The sequence below is a fragment of the Elephantulus edwardii genome, unplaced genomic scaffold (genome assembly GCF_000299155.1).
Source record: "Elephantulus edwardii isolate Elephantulus edwardi_28Jun2011 unplaced genomic scaffold, EleEdw1.0 scaffold00245, whole genome shotgun sequence".
Classification (NCBI taxonomy): Eukaryota; Metazoa; Chordata; class Mammalia; order Macroscelidea; family Macroscelididae; genus Elephantulus; species Elephantulus edwardii.
The window spans coordinates 1,118,706-1,137,746 of record NW_006399995.1 but is presented as its reverse complement, the minus strand read 5'-3'; the positions used below and the strand labels follow the sequence as shown (position 1 = coordinate 1,137,746).

The 19,041-nt window shown below is 41.2% G+C and overlaps 1 protein-coding gene across 1 annotated transcript in view; it reads left to right on the top strand.

Moving 5' to 3' along the window:
• The first annotated feature begins 3,864 nt into the window (after positions 1-3,864).
• The window catches only part of KDELC2 (KDEL (Lys-Asp-Glu-Leu) containing 2), a 37,017-nt gene continuing 21,840 nt past the window's right edge, over positions 3,865-19,041 (top strand). Inside the window, exon 1 of the mRNA XM_006899047.1 lies at positions 3,865-4,060. Within this exon, the coding sequence (XP_006899109.1) occupies positions 3,865-4,060 (196 nt within the window). The remainder of the gene's footprint in view (positions 4,061-19,041) is intronic.

The following is a 19,041-nucleotide window of genomic DNA, read 5'->3' as shown; positions in this document are numbered from 1 at the left end:
TGTCTGATTCAGACCATGGTCTTTTCAAACACTTGTGATGCTGCTGAGAGCTGGATAATGTATAAGGATGGCAGAAGAAAAAACAATGCCTTTGAACTGTGGTGTTGGAGAACAGTACCAAATATCCCGTGAATTGCCAGAGAACAAACATATAGATAGATCTTGTAGAAGGTGCAACCAGAGTGCTCCCTGAAGGCAAGGAGGGTGAAGTTTCACCTTGCACTGGGCATGTTGCCAGGAGAGGCTGTTCCTTAGAGGAGGACATCATGCTTGCAAAGGTGGTTGGATGGTGAAGGAGAGGAACATCCTCACCCAAGTGGATTGACACAGTGACTGCAGGAATGGGCTCAAGTGTATCAAAGATTGTGAGGTTGGTACAGGATAGAACAAGATCAAATCTGTTCATAGGGTCGCTATGAGTCATCCTCGAATGGACAGCACCTAACAACAACAACAGTGGTTCACATACAATCATTCATATACATTGTGTTTATGCCTGTGCATTGTGTTTTATATATTCTTTCTTTTACACTGTATTTAATTCATGATATTGTTTTTCTCCATATAGTCATCATACTAATAACTACATTTATGAAAGTGTGTGAGCCATCTACTTCATGCCTCAGGCCTCAATATCCCCATTTTAAATATCTTGTACCATTTTTATTCCACATTTGATTGTTTTCCTCCTGTTTGCTAAATAGAGATTTATACAGGTACTCTTCGTACTTCAGAAAGTTTTCCAAACACTTGTGGTAAATTTTGGGCCAAAAGTGTACCATTTCTTGGCTAAATTTTATTTTGTTGGGCTACCTGTATGTTTTAAATGAAAAATTAGTTTGGATCAAACTGGTTCAAAATTACTCTGATCCACATTTCACTTAAAAAATAATAAACTCATATGGAACAGCTCTGAGTCAGTTCACAAGAAAAAACAACTAAATCATAATACTTAGGATAATACCTTGTGGTGTGTGTTTTTGTTGTTTTTTTTGAAAACACATCAAGGATGCCATATCTGAACACTGTCATGTTTAGCAATACTGAATCTGTACCAACTTGCTTTCTTTTCTTCTTACTCCATGTCTTTAGCATATCTACAAATCAACCTATTTCTTGGCCAGATTATTGTAATTTTTTTTTCCATCCAGTACATATATTTCCCCAGTGCTGCTGTGTTTTCAATTTTATACTAAATATCATGAGTTACAGTCGACTCAACAGCACAAAGCAACAACAATTGTAGTCTTTGACTTGAATACTGCCATAATTTAGTGGAGAAAAAGGATAAGCAGGCAATGAAAATAGGATTTGACTCTAGGTGTCAACTACTGCTCAGTGTCTCAGATTTTGCTGCACTTACAAGATAACTCATTAACCTGACAGTCTCATAAAACAGAGAGCTCTGGTGGCCTCTTGGTAGGTAGTTGTGCTGCCAACCCAGAGGAAGGCTGTTGGAATCCACTTGCTGCGGGAGGGAAAAGATGGCTATCTCCTCCCATGCAATTTATGGTCACTGAAAGCTCAGCTCTAAGTTAACAGCAGTGAGTTACTGAGTGATCCATGTATACGATACTCTGTAGACTGGCTCAGTCTGCTTCCTAATTCCTGCTATCTTTCTGGTCCTAACTCCCTTGACAGTCCAATTGCTTGCCATTGTTTTAGGAACTGGTCTTAGAATATCAGCTTACAGTCTGTTTTCTCAGCCTCTCATTGAGTTTGTGGGCAAGTTAGTTGTATTATTTGTTCTGTTTGAACCAATTTGAGAAGATACTATTGTCTATAACTGAACATACTACACATATTTTTGTAAAGGACAGTAAAATTGTTTTTACTAAGGTGCTGTCCACATTCAAGATAGCAACACTATCATTGGTAATGAAATGGCTTTGAGTTGCTATCCTCGGGTGTGTGTGTGTGTGTGTGTGTGTGTCTGTGTGTGTGTGTTACCAATGAGTCAAAACCAACCCATAGCTGACCCACTAGTGGGTTTTCAGAGACCATAATCAAACGGAAGGAGATGGCCCATCCTTCTCAAGATACACATTTCAGGGGGAGGGTACTGAATTTATGGTTATCTCTGTAAGGGGAAATGTATTTCATTTGCTCCTTTTATTAAAATGCTGGTCTGTCATATACTGTTCCAAGACTTTGTTGACCTTATATAAGTTTATATAAAATATAAAACTTTTTTTAAAATTTTTTGTGTGTGTGAACCGTCAAATCGGATCTGACTGGTACAGGAAGAGATTGTCCCTCCTCCAGCAGAGCATCTGGTGGATTCAAACTGCTCACCTCTGGGACTGCAGTGCAGCTTCTTGTTACTAGGCCACCAGAGCTCACCTATAAGATACATATTTTATATATTTGTCTTACATAGGTGATATTTCTACATTCATATTGTTCTTTTGGTGGTGGTGGTAGTGGTGGTGTACCATCAAGTCAGAATTGACTCATAGCTGACCCTCCGGCCGGTTTGCAGGGGCAGTTAATCACACAGAAGGAGACTGCTCATCCTTCTCCGTGGAGGAGTTGGTGGCATGCCTTTGGGATTGTAGTTTCTTGCCATTAAAACAGTTGTTGTTAAGTGCCATCGAGTCTTAGATGACTCATAGTGACCCTATCAACAAAAGACCTGGACACTTGTATAACTTTCATCCTTTCTCCAGTTTCATAGGGTTTCCGGAGGCAAGCTATTTTGGAAGTGGATGCCACTTCTGCTTCCCGATTAAAACAATCGGGAAGCTTCACGCAAACACTGTCCGCCATGGGTGACCATTAATGCATTTGACACATCAGTGTCACAGTGTTTAGCTTCACAGCAACCACAAGTTACCGCTGTGCGGCAAGCACACACCAGGTCTATACGACCTAGAAGAATGTTTGAACAAAATCAGTGAAAAAACAGGCTTGATATGCTGCAAATCCCTTATTCTCCCTCATTGCTGTCAAATCAGAGCTGACCCCTCCAAGGGTTTTTTTGAGGTTGTAAATAGCATGAGAGGAGATTGCCTGGTGGTTTCGAACTGTCGACTACTTTGGGTTAGCAGTGCAACTCCCTAACAACAGCGCTCCCTAACACAGAGCTCCTTGTGCAGTAAATTCATATATGTATAAAGAAGAGGTATGGGAAGGAAGGGCAGCAGGCAATGCTTTGTAAGCTTTTTTTTTTTAAAGAAAAAAAAGATTGATTTTCTTGTTGTGTGCCGTCAAATCAGATCCAACCGGCCCAGGAGAAAATTGCCCCTCCTCCAGCGGAGCATCTGGTGGATTCGAACCACATGCTTTCAGTATTGCAGTGAAGCTTCTTGCCACTAGGCCACCAGAGCTTCCTCTTTATAAGCTTTTTAATCAAAAGCAAACACTATGAGGGAAGGAGGTGCTGGTTCCAGAGCCTTGAGGGGCATCAAGGTCACTGGCTTAAGGGCTGAAGTCTATTTCCACCTCTTGCCCTCAGCGATGCGCAAGGGCACCACCCACATTTCCTCCTGTTCCTCCCAGAGAGATCGGGAGGTTGGGACGGTGGCGGCTGATAGGCTCCGCCCCTGGTGAGTCTCGGTCCCGCCACCTTGCGGCCCCGGTCCTGCCCGACCTAGCCTATGCCCCGCCCCTGGTGAGCCAGGCCCCGCCCCCTGGTGAGCCAGGCCCCGCCCCCTGGTGGGCCCAGGCCTGTGGGCCCCGCCTCACAGGCCCACACCCTTGTGGGTTCAGGCTCCACCCCGCGGTGGGCCCAGGCCCGGTCCCACAGCCCCGCCCCCGCTTGCCCCTGGCCCCGCCCCAGAGGCCTTTCCCGGGTGAGCCCGGACTCGCGGCTCCCCGGCCCCCCCCGCTGCTGCAGAGCCTGAGCGCAGAGGCCTGACGACCATGCAGCGCCTCCGCGGGGTCTTGCCGCTGCAGCTCGCCTTGCTCGTGGCCGCGCGGGCCCCCGAGGCTTCGGTGAGCGCGCCGCGGAGCCTGGTGTGGGGGCCTGGGCTGCAGGCGCACGTCGTTCTGCCCGTCCGCTATTTCTTCTTGCAAGTGGTCAACTCGGAGGGCCAAAACTTCACCCGCTCGCCCCCAGGTAGCCTTCAGCCTCTTGCTTGCCCTTTGCCCCGCTGCTCACTTCTTTTCTGTCTTCATCGTCACCTGTCCTTTGGGAAGCTACACTCGCTCAGCGCCACGGTCCATGTGGCCTCCTTCCTGCCGGCCTATGTAACCCTTCTGAGTCCAGTCACTTCTCCATCCCTCGAACACAAAGGGCAGGCACGACAAGTTTATGAATGAACTCCCAGAGCCCTTCTGCTTAAACTTTGCTGGGACTTACGTTCTTGATGGATGGCGCCCAGGGTGCTGTCAATTAACCCACTGTGGGTCATATACACGTTGGAGATATTTCCAGTACGAGTTAGCTGTCTGAAATGTTAAAACTTGCAGGGTGTTCCTTAATGTGATGAATCACCAAGCCAGGGAGTAATGTTTGGGCCTGATCTGTCTGAAGGAGCCAACGTTTCTACACAGGAAATGTCCGAACAGCAGGGAGGTTTGCATGGTAGCTTTCCTTCCTCCCCCTTGAGTTCTTGAAAGCAGAGTACAGCAATTAGTGAAATTTACAGGAAAACATTAAGTTTGGATTGCTACCCCCCCTTCCACCAAAATGGAATTTTGCCCTGAATCCTTTCTGTCTAATCATCCCACAGACTCCTTGTAACTTTTTACAGCCTACCCTGATGGTTTCAAGTTCTTAATCAGACTTTTCTATTTTATGTGTAAATTTAGGGCTCTAGCAACTCCCACCTTATTTTATCACTAAGAGATTATCAGAATAACACAGTGCCTCTTCTCCTGCCATTGGAGGTAAAATTCACTTAGCTGCATAGAAGTGAGCCTACCTCAGTTTGAGGGGGAGGCCGTTTGACAAAGAAATGAATTTAGGAGCCAAATCTAATTCACTTTTGGATTCAATGAATTTTTTTCCCCCTACATTTTGTTTGAGGTTGAAAATATGCACAAAACACACACCAGTCCAGCATGTACCGTTTAGCAACACTGATCGTATTTGTGAAGTTGTCCCACCGTTCTCACCCTCCTTCTACTTGTTCCTCCGTTCTCACCCTCCTTCTACTTGTTCCTCCCTGCCTCCAAAAGTTTTTATTTAGATGGATCACATGTATAGATCTTAAAGAGAGCAATGTTCAAGGTAAAGTTTTTATTAGTTAAGCTGCTGTTCGGTTTTTAAAATGACTTTAGGGGATGTCTTGGTTTTAAATATAAAGTTTATTTCAGAGTAATAGTTAAAGAGGTCCATCTGGTTTAGTGGTATCTTAAAGTCTACTCCTCTGTAGAATTCAAATCCACCAGTTGCTGTACAGGAGAAAAGTGGGCAATCTCCTTTATCTACAGCCTCTCAAAACATGTTGAGGTTCAGCGGTGAGTTGGTTTTGATGTGACAGCAATAATTTTCATTTCTTTTTTTTAATCTACCTACCATGGCTCCCTGGAAGCAGGAGCGGCATCCACTTCCGAAATGGCTTGCCTCCGGAAACTCTATGTACGAACAGTGCTCAGGCTGTTCGTTCATAGGGTCGCTATGAGTCGTCTACAACTCGACGGCACCACACAACAACAACAACAACCATGGCTCCAGAAACACTGGTCCATGAGATTCTGAAATTCTGTTCTGCAATTTCCCTTTTTTGATCAGAATTTTTCTGTGGAATCCTTGATCAAAATATCCCCTAATAAAAGACATTTTTGGTCTTTTAGCAAAGGGAGCAGTTGTTCATCAAGACAATTAGCCACATATCCATATCCTCCTATTCCTAATTTTCTTTCCCTGGTGCTACAGGTGAATAGAAACCAATTGGTATTTTAATTTTTTTTTTATTTCATTAATTCAACAGGTGGCTATCTACTTATTATGAGTTTTGTATTTTGCTAGGTTTATGGGGATGAAGACAGAATGCCAACCCATCATGGAACTTGCAGTATACTGAGAAAGCAAGCATATAAGGAACAAATGGATGTGTTTGATAATTGCTACAATGAAGTTGTAGAATGCATTGGAAATATGCGTTGTAAACAAATGACAAGTGCCTGTCTGGAGCAATAGGAAAGATTTCAGAAGCTTAGATTTAAAGGATGGGAATGTCTCGTGTATTTTGAGTGTATTGTGAGGAGGGATCAGTTGCTGGAGAAAAGAATGTGCTTGGTAAAGTGATTGATATTGTTCTGTGCCATCGAGTCAACTATACTGACCCTATCAACAACTGATCTGAACCTTTTCCTATCCTGTGCCATCCTCATTATCTCTGTGATACTTGAGCCCATTGTTACAGTCATTGTGTCATTGTGTTGAGGGTCTTCCTCTCTTTTGCTGACCCTCCAGCCTTTCCAAGCATGGTATTTTCTTCCACGGCCCCTCAAAACAACATGCCCAGAGTACGTGAGATGCAGTTTCACCATCCTTGTCTCTATGGAGCACCCTTGGTTTTCTTTGCCCCCAAACATATTTGTTTGTTCTCTTGGAAGTTCATGGATTCAGATTCTTCTCCAACACCACAACTCAAAGACATTAGTTATTTTGTCATCTTTAGTCATTGTCCAACTTTCAGATGCATGGGAAGTAATTAAAAGGCTTGAATCAAATTCACCTGAGTCTTTAAACTGACATTGTTTACTCCTTAACAGCAGATTTTCCCAGTGCAACACATCTTTCGATTTCTTGACTGCTGGGACCAAGGGTGTTGGTTGTGGATCAACAAATTGAACTCTTTGACACCTTCAATCCTTTCTACGTCTATCATCCCTGTCGGCCCTGTGGTGAGGATTTTTGTTTGCTCGATGTTGAGATGTAATCCATGGTGAAGGCTGCTGTCTTTGATCTTCTGAAGCAAGTGCTTCAAGTTCTCCTCACTTTCAGCAATCAAGGGTGTCATCCACATAATGCAGGTTGTTGATGAGCTTCGATCCTGACATCATATTCTACACAAAATCAAGCAGAGGGTCAGCATAAAAGAGGTAGGCGATGATTGATGCAGTGGCTGTACAATTAGACCTAAGCATACGAGAGGACTGAGGATGGCACGGGATTGGCCGGGGTTTCATTCTGCTGTGCTTACCACTATGGGTTGGAACAAACCCTATCGCACTTTACAGCAAGGATTGCAGGGTAGGCTTGCAGGTAGGGAGGGCATACACCCAGTACCAGAAGCATAAGAACATGGTGTTCAGGAAAAGAATTAAATGACATTGAGGAGACTTGTAGCTGTAATCCTTCTGTGGCCTTGAATACCAAGCAAAGGATTTTAAAACTAGATGAAGGGGAGCACTGCAGAATTTTGAGCTGAAATGTGTCAGCCATCTAAAAGTCTCAGTTTTTTATCATCACTTGGATAAACTGTATACCAATTAGTAGCTAAGTCCTTAAACAACTGGTTACATAGTCTCCATATGCAGTAATTCTGACTGTGGGCCGGAATCGTGAGTTGGCAGGAAATACCAGGCTTTGGCAAGCCTTTTCTTTAAAGAGCCAAAAAAGAAATAATTTAGGTTTTGCTAAATTGTATTGCAATTATGCAATCTGCTTTGCTAAATTTAGGCTTTGCAAAATTTTTTTATAATTATGCAATGTGTTCTGTAGCCATAGCCAGTGAAAAATGTAAATAGTTACGTGTATCTTCTAATAAAACTGTATTCATAGATACTGAGAGTTGAAGTTCAATCATGTTTACATACTACAAAATATTATTTTTTGCTTTTGTTTATAAATAAATAGATTTAAAAACCATTTTTATTTGACTGCATATACAGAAACAGTCTATAAACTGATGCAGCCTAACTTTGCCTATTAGTTGTGGACAAGTTAGCTCTGACTGATGGTGACCCCACATGCAAGAGAACAAAATATTGCTTAGTCTTGTCCCATCTTTGTAATGATAGTTACTGCTGTGTGCCATCAAGTCAGAACCAACCCATAGCAATCCAACCAATCCAGTGAGTTGTCAGAGACAGAAAATTACAGGGGAGGAGATTGCCCAACTTTCTCCTGCTGAGCAGTGAATTCCAGCCCCATGCCTTAGGGTTGACAGCACAGCTCCTTTTTGCTACTGTTTTTAGGTGCTGCCGAGTCGAATATAACTCATAACAACTTTATGAACAGCAGATCTGAACCCTGTCCTATCCTGTGCCTTCCTCATCATCTTGGACACACTTGAGCTCTTTGCTGCAGTCATTGCATCAGTTCATCTCATTGAGGATCTTCCCCTCTTTTATTGACCCTAAACATTTCCTAGCATGATGTCCCTTTCCAAGGAATAGCCTCTCCTAGCAACATGTCCAAAGGATGTGAGATGAAGCTTTGCCATCCTTAAATTCATTGTTGCTGCCATTGTAGTTTTGGGCACCTTCCAATTTAGATGGATCATCATCCAGGGAGCTCTAGTGGTAAGAAGCTGCACTGCAATCCCAAAGGCATGGGATTTGAATCCACCAGCTGCTCTCCGGGAGAAGGAAGGGCAGTCAATCTCCTTCCACATGATTTAGCCTCTGAAAACGCACTAGAGAGTCAGCCATGGGTCTGTTCTGACTTGACAGTACACAACAACAACAACGTCTCCCAGCACTATGTTGGAAGTGAAAGAGAGGAAGGTCCTCCACGAGATGAATTGGCACAGGAACTACCACAATGGACTTGAGCAGGACAGAGATCATGACGATACCACAGGCTAGGCAAAGTTTCAGGTCTGCTATTCAAAGGGTCACTATGAGTCTTAATTGACTTGCTGACACCTAACAACATCAATTTTTGGAAGTAGATCACCAGGCCTTTCTTCCTTTTCTGTTTTAGTCTGGCAAGACTACTGAAATGTGTTCAACATGGATGAGCCCACTGATGCTTTAAATACTGGAGGCATAGCTTCCAGTGTCCTAATGCACTCCACCACAGCATAACCAGCTGACAGATGAGTGATGGTGAGTTTCTTGAAAATCTTTAAATAAAAGCCAAGTGATATATAATCTAAAATTACTTATCATCCCTGAGTGGCTCAGAGAGCTAATCAGTCTAGTCCAAAGGTTGATGGTTCAAAGACAGCAGACACTCCTGGAAAGACAGCCTGGTTCTAAAAGGGCCTTCAGACCCTCTGGAGCAGTTCTACCACACACATGTAGAGTCCTCATTCTCAACAAATCACTGTTGTCAACTCTGAACTGACTCATAACTGATCCTCTAGTAGATTTTCAGAAGCTGTAAATTACACAGGAGGAGATTGCCCATCTTTCCTCCTTGAAGCAGCTTGTGGATTTGAACCATCTTGCCTCTGGTTTGACAGCACAACGCCTTACCCACTAGGCCAGTGCCTTCGTTAGCTAGAATCAACTCAATGCAACCTACAACATCAACAACTATACAGAATCTGTTAAGTATCTTAACAGAAGGGAGGTTACATTTGAGTTTGTGTATATTGTACCCTTGAAAACCTAGAGCTTGCTTTTATTTAGTCAGAAGAATTTTCTGTGGTACCCAAATTCAAAATGTTTCACTTAGGGCCTATTTTCTTCTTTATTATTTTTGTTTCACTTAGGGCCTATTTTCTTCTTTATTATTTTTGTTCCTAAAGTGAATTTTATAATGAAAGAGAGAAAAGGTGGTGAAAAAATTAATTTCTATATGACCAAGGAAAATTGTATAATCCAGAATAAAATACTATTAAAATAATACAAATTCAGGAAAAGCTCTAATTTTTTCCCCAAAAAATATTGATGAAGACTTTTGCCAAAATTTTATTGTGTGTGAGGTGAAAGTTTATACAACAAATTGGTCTCCAAGCTAACAATTTAAACACAAATTATACAAAGATACTTGTTACATTTGTCACAGCATATCATTCTCATTCACTCTTTTCTGATCATACCATTTCTTGTACTCTAGTTTCCCTGTCCTCTTAGCTTCTCATCTTTCCTTTAGGATTAATTATTTACTATTTGGTCTCTTATAGATGTTGTTTGCTTGTGTTTTTTGGTTTTTTTGTTTGTTTGTTTTGGGGTTTTTTTTGCCGAGTACTGTGTACTTTATTGATAGTACGTGACAAGATAAGCCCCTTCCTGTTCTCAGGAGGACTGAATGGAAACTGTGTCAAGGATGTGAGAGTGTGTGTGTGTGTGTGTGTGTGTGTGTGTGTGTGTGTGTTGAGTTGGAGCAAGAGCTCTCCAGCAACTGAGAGTCTCTCTCTTCTAGTGGATGTCTGGGGCTGGTGGTCCAAGGGGCTCTTATTCTTTGGAGGCCACATGAATCATCAGGTGGACCACTCGATTGCTGTAGCCCAGTACATTGTCATACCAAGAAATGAGTTTGACAGAGTGGTCATTCAGGACAATCACCAGCTCCAGAATCAAAGGTGGAAGAGTGGGTGTCACTGTTAAAGTCAAAGGAGACAGCCTGATCTCTGAAGGATGCCCTTCGGAGGCCCTTCTGAAGCCTGCTTTACCACTTTCTTGATGTCATCATATTTGGCAGTTTTCTCCAGACAGAAGATCAGATCCATGACTGATTCATTGAGGGTGGGGACATGGAAAGCCATGCCAGTAATTTTCCCATTCAGCTCAGAGATGGCCTTGCTCACAGCCTTGACAGCACCAGTAGATGCCAGAGATGATGTTCTGGGCAGCTCCACAACCATCACACCACAGCTTTCCAGAGGGCTTATCCAAAGTCTTCTGGATGGCAGTGATGGCATGAACAGTGGTCATGAGTCTCTCTATGATGCCGAAGTTGTCATGGATAACATTGGCCAGGGGAGCTAAGCAGTTGGTGGTGCAGGAGGCAGTGCTGACAATCTTGAGAGAGTTGTCTTACTTCTCATGGTTCACACCCATCACAAACACAGGGGCATCGACAGAAAAAGCAGAGGTGATTACCTATTTGGTACCACCAGCCCCAGCCTTCTCCAAGGTTGTGAGGATACTAGTGGACTCCACAATATACTCAGCACAAGCATCATCCTACTTGATGTTGGCAGGATCTCACTCTGGGAAGATAGTGATGACTTTCCCATTGATGACCAGCTTCCCATTCTCAGCCTTGATAATGCCATTGAACTTGCCATGGGTGGAATCATACTGGAATATATTAGACCATGGTTTTGAAGTCCATGAAGTGTCATTGATAACAACAACATCCACTTTGCCAGAATTAAAAGCAGCCCTGGTGACCAGGCATCCAATGTGACCAACTCCTCTTACTCCAGCCTTCACCATCGTGTCTCGGGCATGCGGCTGAGGCTGCATGAAAAGAAAGGGCTTCAACAAGGAGCAGAGAGCCAGATGATTTTTTTTAAGACGATCATTCCTTATGGGTGATATTCTTTGTCATATGAGCTAATATGTTATTTCAGGAGCACTGGTGGCTTAGTGGTAAGGAGTTGTACTGCCAACCCAAAGACACACAGTTCAAATCTACCACTTCTTCAGAGGGAAAAAGATGGACAGTCCCCTCTCATGCAATTACTTCCTCTGAAAACCTAGTGGAGGGTAAACTATGAATTGGTTTCAACTTGAAGGGACATAGCGACAACAGCTATTCAGCTAAAAAAAAGTGACAACAAGGAGTAATTTCAGTTTACAGTTCCAAAGATATCTCTGCATGAGAATCTCTGGAAGTTCTAGTCTCAAACAGTCCTATATGGCTGGTCTTCTTAAGAATTTGCATTCTGTTCCACATTTCTCTCCCTTCTATAAGAATCCATCTGTCCTGGCCCTGACAGAATAGTGGGTAGGGGTAGCTAGGCACCATCTAATTCTGATATTAGAACAGATGAATCGTGATTAGTGCTGACTTTTGGTCTTGTAAGCAATTTTCTCTTCTAAGTCTTTAGTTTACTTCTGTATCTTTTGTTCTAGATTAGTAGAGACCAATATATGTATCATAGATGATTGTTTACAAGCTGCTAAGATCCTGAACATTACTTACCGCTTTGGGATGTAGAACCCACACTTTATGAATGACATTATGCCACTCACTTCAGTTGCCCCGAGATCGTGGCACTAAACCGTCAAACCTAGAAAACCACGCTCACAGGTTAGTTGGCTATGTCAAACATGCATTGTGCCCGAGTCTTCTATGTAGGCAAATATTTCTTTATGTGATAATACTCAAACACATTTAAGAAGGTGGTCAGCTTTTTGACTAAAAAGTCTGCCTCTCTCGGTACAGTGAAGCTGGGTGACTGAGGACCTCTCCTGTATACTCTCACTCAGCCCCACCCTTGGCCCTTCATCTTCCCAGACCCTCAAGCAGTTTGTTATAAATTCCTCCAGGAACTGTTTTACTGTCTACTTTTCAGGATTTAAAAAAAATATTGAAAACGTTAAAAAAAAACCCACACAAACCCATGAGCAAAATGCTGAGAGAGGAGGCAGTGAGAGATTTTTTTCTTTCTTGTGTAATTATGTTTCCCCTCTTCCTTTTTTTTTTTTTTAGTTTGAGAATTTGTCAGTTTTTAGGCTATTGATAGGCTGTTTCATCTCTTTGCTGACTTCAGGTGACTGAGGAAGAGCCACACCCTCAAAAAATACACACAAAAAAATCAAACCACAAAGCCACCTTTGACCTAACTTTTTATACAATGTCTTGAGTCCCAATAACTTTGCACACAGCTTCTGTGTTCAGTTGAATTGTAACTGCTTTCTGTATTTGGAGAGCGTGTGACTATTGAACTTGAAACCTTTTATACCAAAAAAAAAAAAAAAATAGAAGGTGGTCAGATGCTCTTTAATAGTGACCATTTTCTTCTGGTGGGAGCATAAAATTGATAAAATGTTTCCTTCTAGAAAAGCAATTTTTTAAATCTATTAAAAACCCTAAATAGTTACAGGTTTAATGTACAAAAAATTAGTTTTAACAGCTATAAAAAGTAATTTTTAAAAAAGATACCTTTTACCAAAAAATAAAATATCCTACCCTTTAATCTAGTGTAATCTGATTTTTAGGTATTTGTGCTGAGAAAATAATCAGAAATGTAGTCAGAAATTGATGTGAAAGGATATTCTTGCAGCTTTGTAAAATATTGTTTCAAGTCTAAATATCCAATCATAAGGTACTAAAGTATAGTCCATGATGTGATGGAATATTTTTTTAATTTTTTTTAATTGTATTTATGTGTACCATCAAATCAGATCTGACTGGTACAGGAGGAGATTGCCCCCTCCTTCTCCAGCAGAGCATCTGGTGGATTTGAACTGCATACCTCTGGGATGTTACCACTTTTTCTCAGTCTCACCCCAACCTTGATGTCAATCCCATTCTATATCTTTGATCCCTCTTGAACTTGTTTTCTGTATTGTGTGAATTATGGATCTTACTTCCTTTTCTTTTCCCCCCACTCTCAACATTTTTGTTAAGTAGACTGTCTTTTTCCATTTAACATTTGGTGGGCATACTCTATAGTACTGAGTTTACCCAACCAGTTTCTTACTTTTCTGTTACCTATGATTCACTTACAAGTCCCGAAACCTTTTCTTCTTCAAGAACTAAGTGAAAAGAAGATAATTTTTTTCAAGTGATAGCCTGCCTTAGCATGACTTACTGATATTCCCTTATTTAATAGTCTCTCCCATTTAACTATGCAGCTTTCATCTGAATGCCATTAAGTCCTCTGAGCTGCATTTATTCAGATATCTAGACAACAAACTTATTATGAATGAAAATAGTCTAAAATAATGGATCCCAAACTGAGACCCACAATACAAATCAGAGTCTGTGACGAGAGCTGAGGGGGAAAAAACCTCTTTGTTTTCACTAACTTCTAATCTAAATTGAGTATTTTCTGCTTCTTTTTATTATTGTTGTTACATAGCATCCAGTCAGAACCGACTCATAGCTGACCCTCCAGCAGGGCAGGGTTTCAGACGCCATGCGTCTCACAGGAGGTGATTGACCATCTTTTTCCCATGGAGCAACTTATGGATTCAAACTAAGTACTTCTTAGTTGGCAACGCGATTTCTTACCACTTAATGGAGCTCTGGTTGCCTGGCGGTAAGGAATTGTACTGCCAATCCACAGGCATGCAGTTTGAATCTGCCTACAGCGCTGCAGTAGAAAGATGGGCCATCTTGTGTGTGATTTACTGCCTCTGAAAACCAGCTGGAATATCAACTAAGAGTTAGTTCAGACTCAATGGTACATAACATTTCCTTCTATTATTAATATAGGCAGAACTCGTTCATACTGTGATATTTCCAGCACCTAGCTCTACTGGCTTAGTGCAAGTGCGCTGCCAACACAGAGGTACAAGGTTCGAATCCACCAGCTGCACCATTGGGGAATGATAGGTGGTCTCCTTCCTGCTGGAGGGTCACAACAATAGCACAATGATTATTGTCCAGGCTCAGGAAATCTTGAAAATAAAAGAAAGGATGGTAGACTATAAATACATCTTTTCCTACTCAGTCCTTCTCTGCCTTCAAATGACTTTTATCTGTTCATTGTATAATACATTAGTGTTTTGAAGTATGTTACTGTGTCTTCTTTGATTTGTTCTCTACAATAATCTTGTAAGGTAGGAAGATAGTTATTATTCTCTTCATTTTATACCTCATAAACTGAGGCTTTTATGTGGAGCTAAAATGTCTTGTCTGTCCCACAATCAGCACCCGGCCTGGTTTTCACTGCTGACATTGAGCTTCTCCAGCGAATCTTTCGCAGGTGTAATCAGTTTGATTCCTATGCATACCATCAGGTGAAATCTGTAAGTGTAGCCTGCATTTATGTTTCTTATAAAAGGTATTTGCAATGAATAAATCATTGAATGTGCAGAACTCTATCATTCCATCTCCAGCCTCATTTCTCTAACTGAGCCCATGTTTTCCAGCTACTGATCCTTCTTCCCTGTTCCCAACTTTTACATTCCAGTCGCCCATTATTATTAATGCATCTTGATTGCATGTTTGATCAATTTCTGACTGCAAAAGTTGGTAAAAATCTTCTGTTTCCTCTTCAAGAGTACTGAAGTGCAACGATGTCAGGCTGGAGACCAAGGTGCACCTGATCTAGGCTATAGTCTTTGCAATTACATGCTATGCATCAGAGAATTGGATAGTGAATAGGGATGATAGAAAGAGAATTGATGCCTTTGAGTTGTGGTGCTGGAGAAGAGTGTTGAATATACCATGGACTGCTAGGAGAACAAACAGGTTTGCCCTGGAGAGGGTGAAGCCAGAGTGTTCCCTGGAGTCAAGGATTCTGAAGCTTCATCTGACATACTTTGGACATGTTACAAGGAGGGACTGGTCCTTGGAGAGGGACATCATGTTTGGGAGAGTGGAGGGACAGTGCAGGAGAGGAAGGCCCTCGATGAGATGGACTGATTCTGTGAGTGGAATGGTGGGAATGAACGTGTTTGAGACAGCGAGGCTGCACAGGATAGAACAGTGTTTAGGGCTCTTGTGCATAGGGTCGCTATGAGTCGCAAACGACTCGATGGCACATAACAACAACAAAAATGTCTTGTCCTATTAAGTCGGTAAGTCTTGGATCCTAGACCGGAACTTCAACCTTCTTAAATATTTCAGTACTCTCCACTCCTTTCGTCAAAACAACTTTATTATGATTGTTAGCCATCAATTTTTAATAAGATTCTCTAGAGTGTGGAGTCCACCAGATACGTTGGGAGGATTTTCATTTGCCTACAGGATATACTGATCTGGGCTTCAGGCTCTTCCTGTGGCCACGACAGCTCAGTGTTCTGCATTACAGCTTCTGTAATCCTGTGTTCCAGCCTTACTAAACTTACTTTCTAAGAAGGACTCTATTGTACCAAGAACAGGAGTGGTTATTCTTCCAATTTTTAATTCTGCCAACCTAAAGACATCATGGTGGGAAAGGTAGAGGGTTAGCAAAAGAGAGAAAGATCCTCAGTGAGATTAAATGACCCGGTGCCTTTTACAGTGGATGGTGGAGACTGTAAGGATGGCTCAGGATAGGGCGAGGTTCTCATCTGTTGTTCATAGGGTCACTATGAGTTGTAGTCACCTCAACAGCACCTAAAAACAACAAAATATGTTAACATTATTCAGTGTGAAAAGGAAGATCCAGGGCAGAATTTAAAGAAGATGAATTTAAGTCATGCTCTAATATTGACTCTAATATAAGTTATGTATGAGACCTTGATAGACAGATGGAGAAGATTGAAATTGTCAAGAATTTCATTTTGCTTGAATCCACAATTAACACTCTTGGTACCAGCAGTCAGGAAATTAGGAGAAGCATTGCACTTGGACAGTCTGCAGTTAGGGACCTCTCCAAATTATTGAGGAGTAATGATGTCAGTTTAAGGACTAAGGTGCATCTGATTCAGGCCATGGTCTTTCTGATCACTTGCTGTGCATCTTAGAAGTGGAAAATGAATAAGGATGACAGAAGGAGAGTTGATGCTTTTGAGCTGTGGTATTGGAGAAGAGTGCTGAACATCCATAGACATCCAAAAGAACAAATATGTCTTGGAGAAAGTGCAGCCAGAGTGCTCTTTAGAGGCAAAGATGATAAAGCTTCACCTCACATACTTCAGGTGTGTTGCCAGAAGAGGAGATTCCTTGGAGAGAGACATGATGTTCACAAAGGCAGGGAGTCAGCAAAGGAGAGGAAGACCCTCAACCAGGTGGATTGGCCCAATGACTGCCGCAGTAAGCTCTAATGTGCCAGAAATTAAGGATGGCACAGGATAGGACAGGACTCAATAGGGTTGCTATGGGTTGTACTCAACTCCATGTTGTTATTGTGTTGTTATGTGCCATCAAGTCACTTGTGACGCATAGTGACCCTATGTACAACAGCCCTAAACTCTGCTCTGTCCTGTGCCAATTGCACTGTCTCCAATACGCCCAACCCAATTATCCCAGTCGCTGAATCAATCCACCTCATAAAGGGCCTTCCTCTCCTGCGCTGTCCCTCCACCCTACCAAACATGGTGTCCCTCTCCAAGGACTGGTCCCTCCTTACAATATGTCCAAAATATGTTAGACAGAGCCTCAGAATTCTGCCTTCAAGGAGCCACCCGGTTTAACTCTTTCCAGGATGAATCAGTTTGTTTTCCTAGCAGTCCATGGTACCCTCAATTCTCTTCTCCAGCACCACAGCTCAAAGGCATCAATTCTCCTTCTACCCTACTTAGTCATTGTCCAGCTCTCTGATGCATAACAAGTGATTGTAAAGACCAGGCCTATATCAGACACACCTTAGTTTCCAGAGAGACACCATTGCTCTTCAGTACTTTGGAGAGGTCCCTAACAGCCGACTTCCCATGGAAATACGTCTTTTAATTTCCTGGCTACTGATGCCAAGAGTGTTGACTGTGGAGCCAAGCAAACTAAAGCTGTGAACAATCTCAATCTCTTCACCATCCATCCTGATGCTGCCAATTGGTCCAATATGCAGATGACACAACCCTGCTTGCTGAAACTGAGGAGGACCTGAAGCACTTGCTGCAGAGGGTCAAGGACTGTAGCCTCCAATATAGATTGAGGCTCAATGTCAAGAAGACAGAGATTCTCATCACTGGACCAACTCTGTGGTACCTAACAAAAACAAGAACATGAGACCTTGGTATGTAAGGGTTTAGAGCTTTGGCTTCCTGATTTGTAAAATGGAAGAGTCAAAGAGCTACCTCAAAAATCCCATGAAATAAAAGTGATACAAAATGTTTATAACAAATTTCAAATATAGAGGTCAGCATATATTCTGTGATTTTTTTTTAAAAAAAGGGACGTGGTTTCTTTGTAAACCAGAAGTGTTCAAGATTCCTGATTCTAATGATTTAAGAATGACAACATTATTTTGTCTAGAGTCACTGCATTACCATCCAATTAATCATTTCTTTTTCTTGGAATAGAAAAAGCTCAAGCTGAGTTTCAATTTTGTTCCATTACGTTAGCCCTCAGGGCAAATGAGAATTAACATTCCTTGCATTTCCAGTAACTTACAGTTGTACTCTTCTCATTTTATCTTTTATGAAGTTATTATTACTTATTTCCAGTTTAGTACTTGATCAATATTAATTTGCATTGACTGTAATACACATTAATTTTAGATAACAAGATGACAGATAAACGTGGAACATTACTACAAATATAACTGACCATTTAAAATATGTTCCTAATGATTTTCTTCTTCTGTTTCTATTTTTTTTAATAACTTTTGCTTTTTCTTTCAGAGACAAAATATTATACCTGAAAAATTTCTTAGAGGTATATACAGGCATATTTCATTTTGTTGAGTTGCACTTTATTTCTCTTTGTAAATATTAATTTTTTAATGAATTTAAAGTTTGTGGCCTATTTCAAAGACATCTGTTGACACCATGTTTCCAGCAGCATGTGTTCACTACCTATCTCTGTGTCACTTTTCAGTAATTCTCATTAATATTTCAAAGTGACTAATGCTTTTTTACACCAAATACAGTATAAACATGAATTTTATAGGCAATGGGAAATTAAAAAAATTTATAGGAGAGCCCTTATTTGATATTCATCTTATTATAGTGTTCTGGAACGGAGCCTGCAGTCTTTCCAAGATATGCCTATCAGGAGATTATAAAATACTGTGAATTTACAAAAAATAAAGTTGTAGAATAAGTTTTCCTCAAGAAAGCAAGTTATAGTTCTGTCCAAAAATGATCATGTAGTCATTAATTTAGTCTCATCTTATGGCAGATTTGTTTTTTTTAAATTATAGAATTATAGACACAAGACTGTTTGGTTCAAAGATAAGAAAATATTTTTGTACTTTTCATTTTGTAAAAGGAACAGTGGAAATGCATTCTCAGCCCACATTATATTGCCTTTCAGAAACAAAATGGAAACCATGAACAATGTTTATGCATTTCATTTGAGCATTTCTGACTAACATTTTTAATAATTTCGCTTTGAATAACTGAGTTCTTTAAAATATCTTCTGCGTATATATCATGATTTCGTTTAAAGATTTTTATAACTTTATCAAATATCCTAACATGTATTTCTTTGCTATTTAATTATTTAACAGCAAGATGTCAGATACTATTTACTGTTTTTTT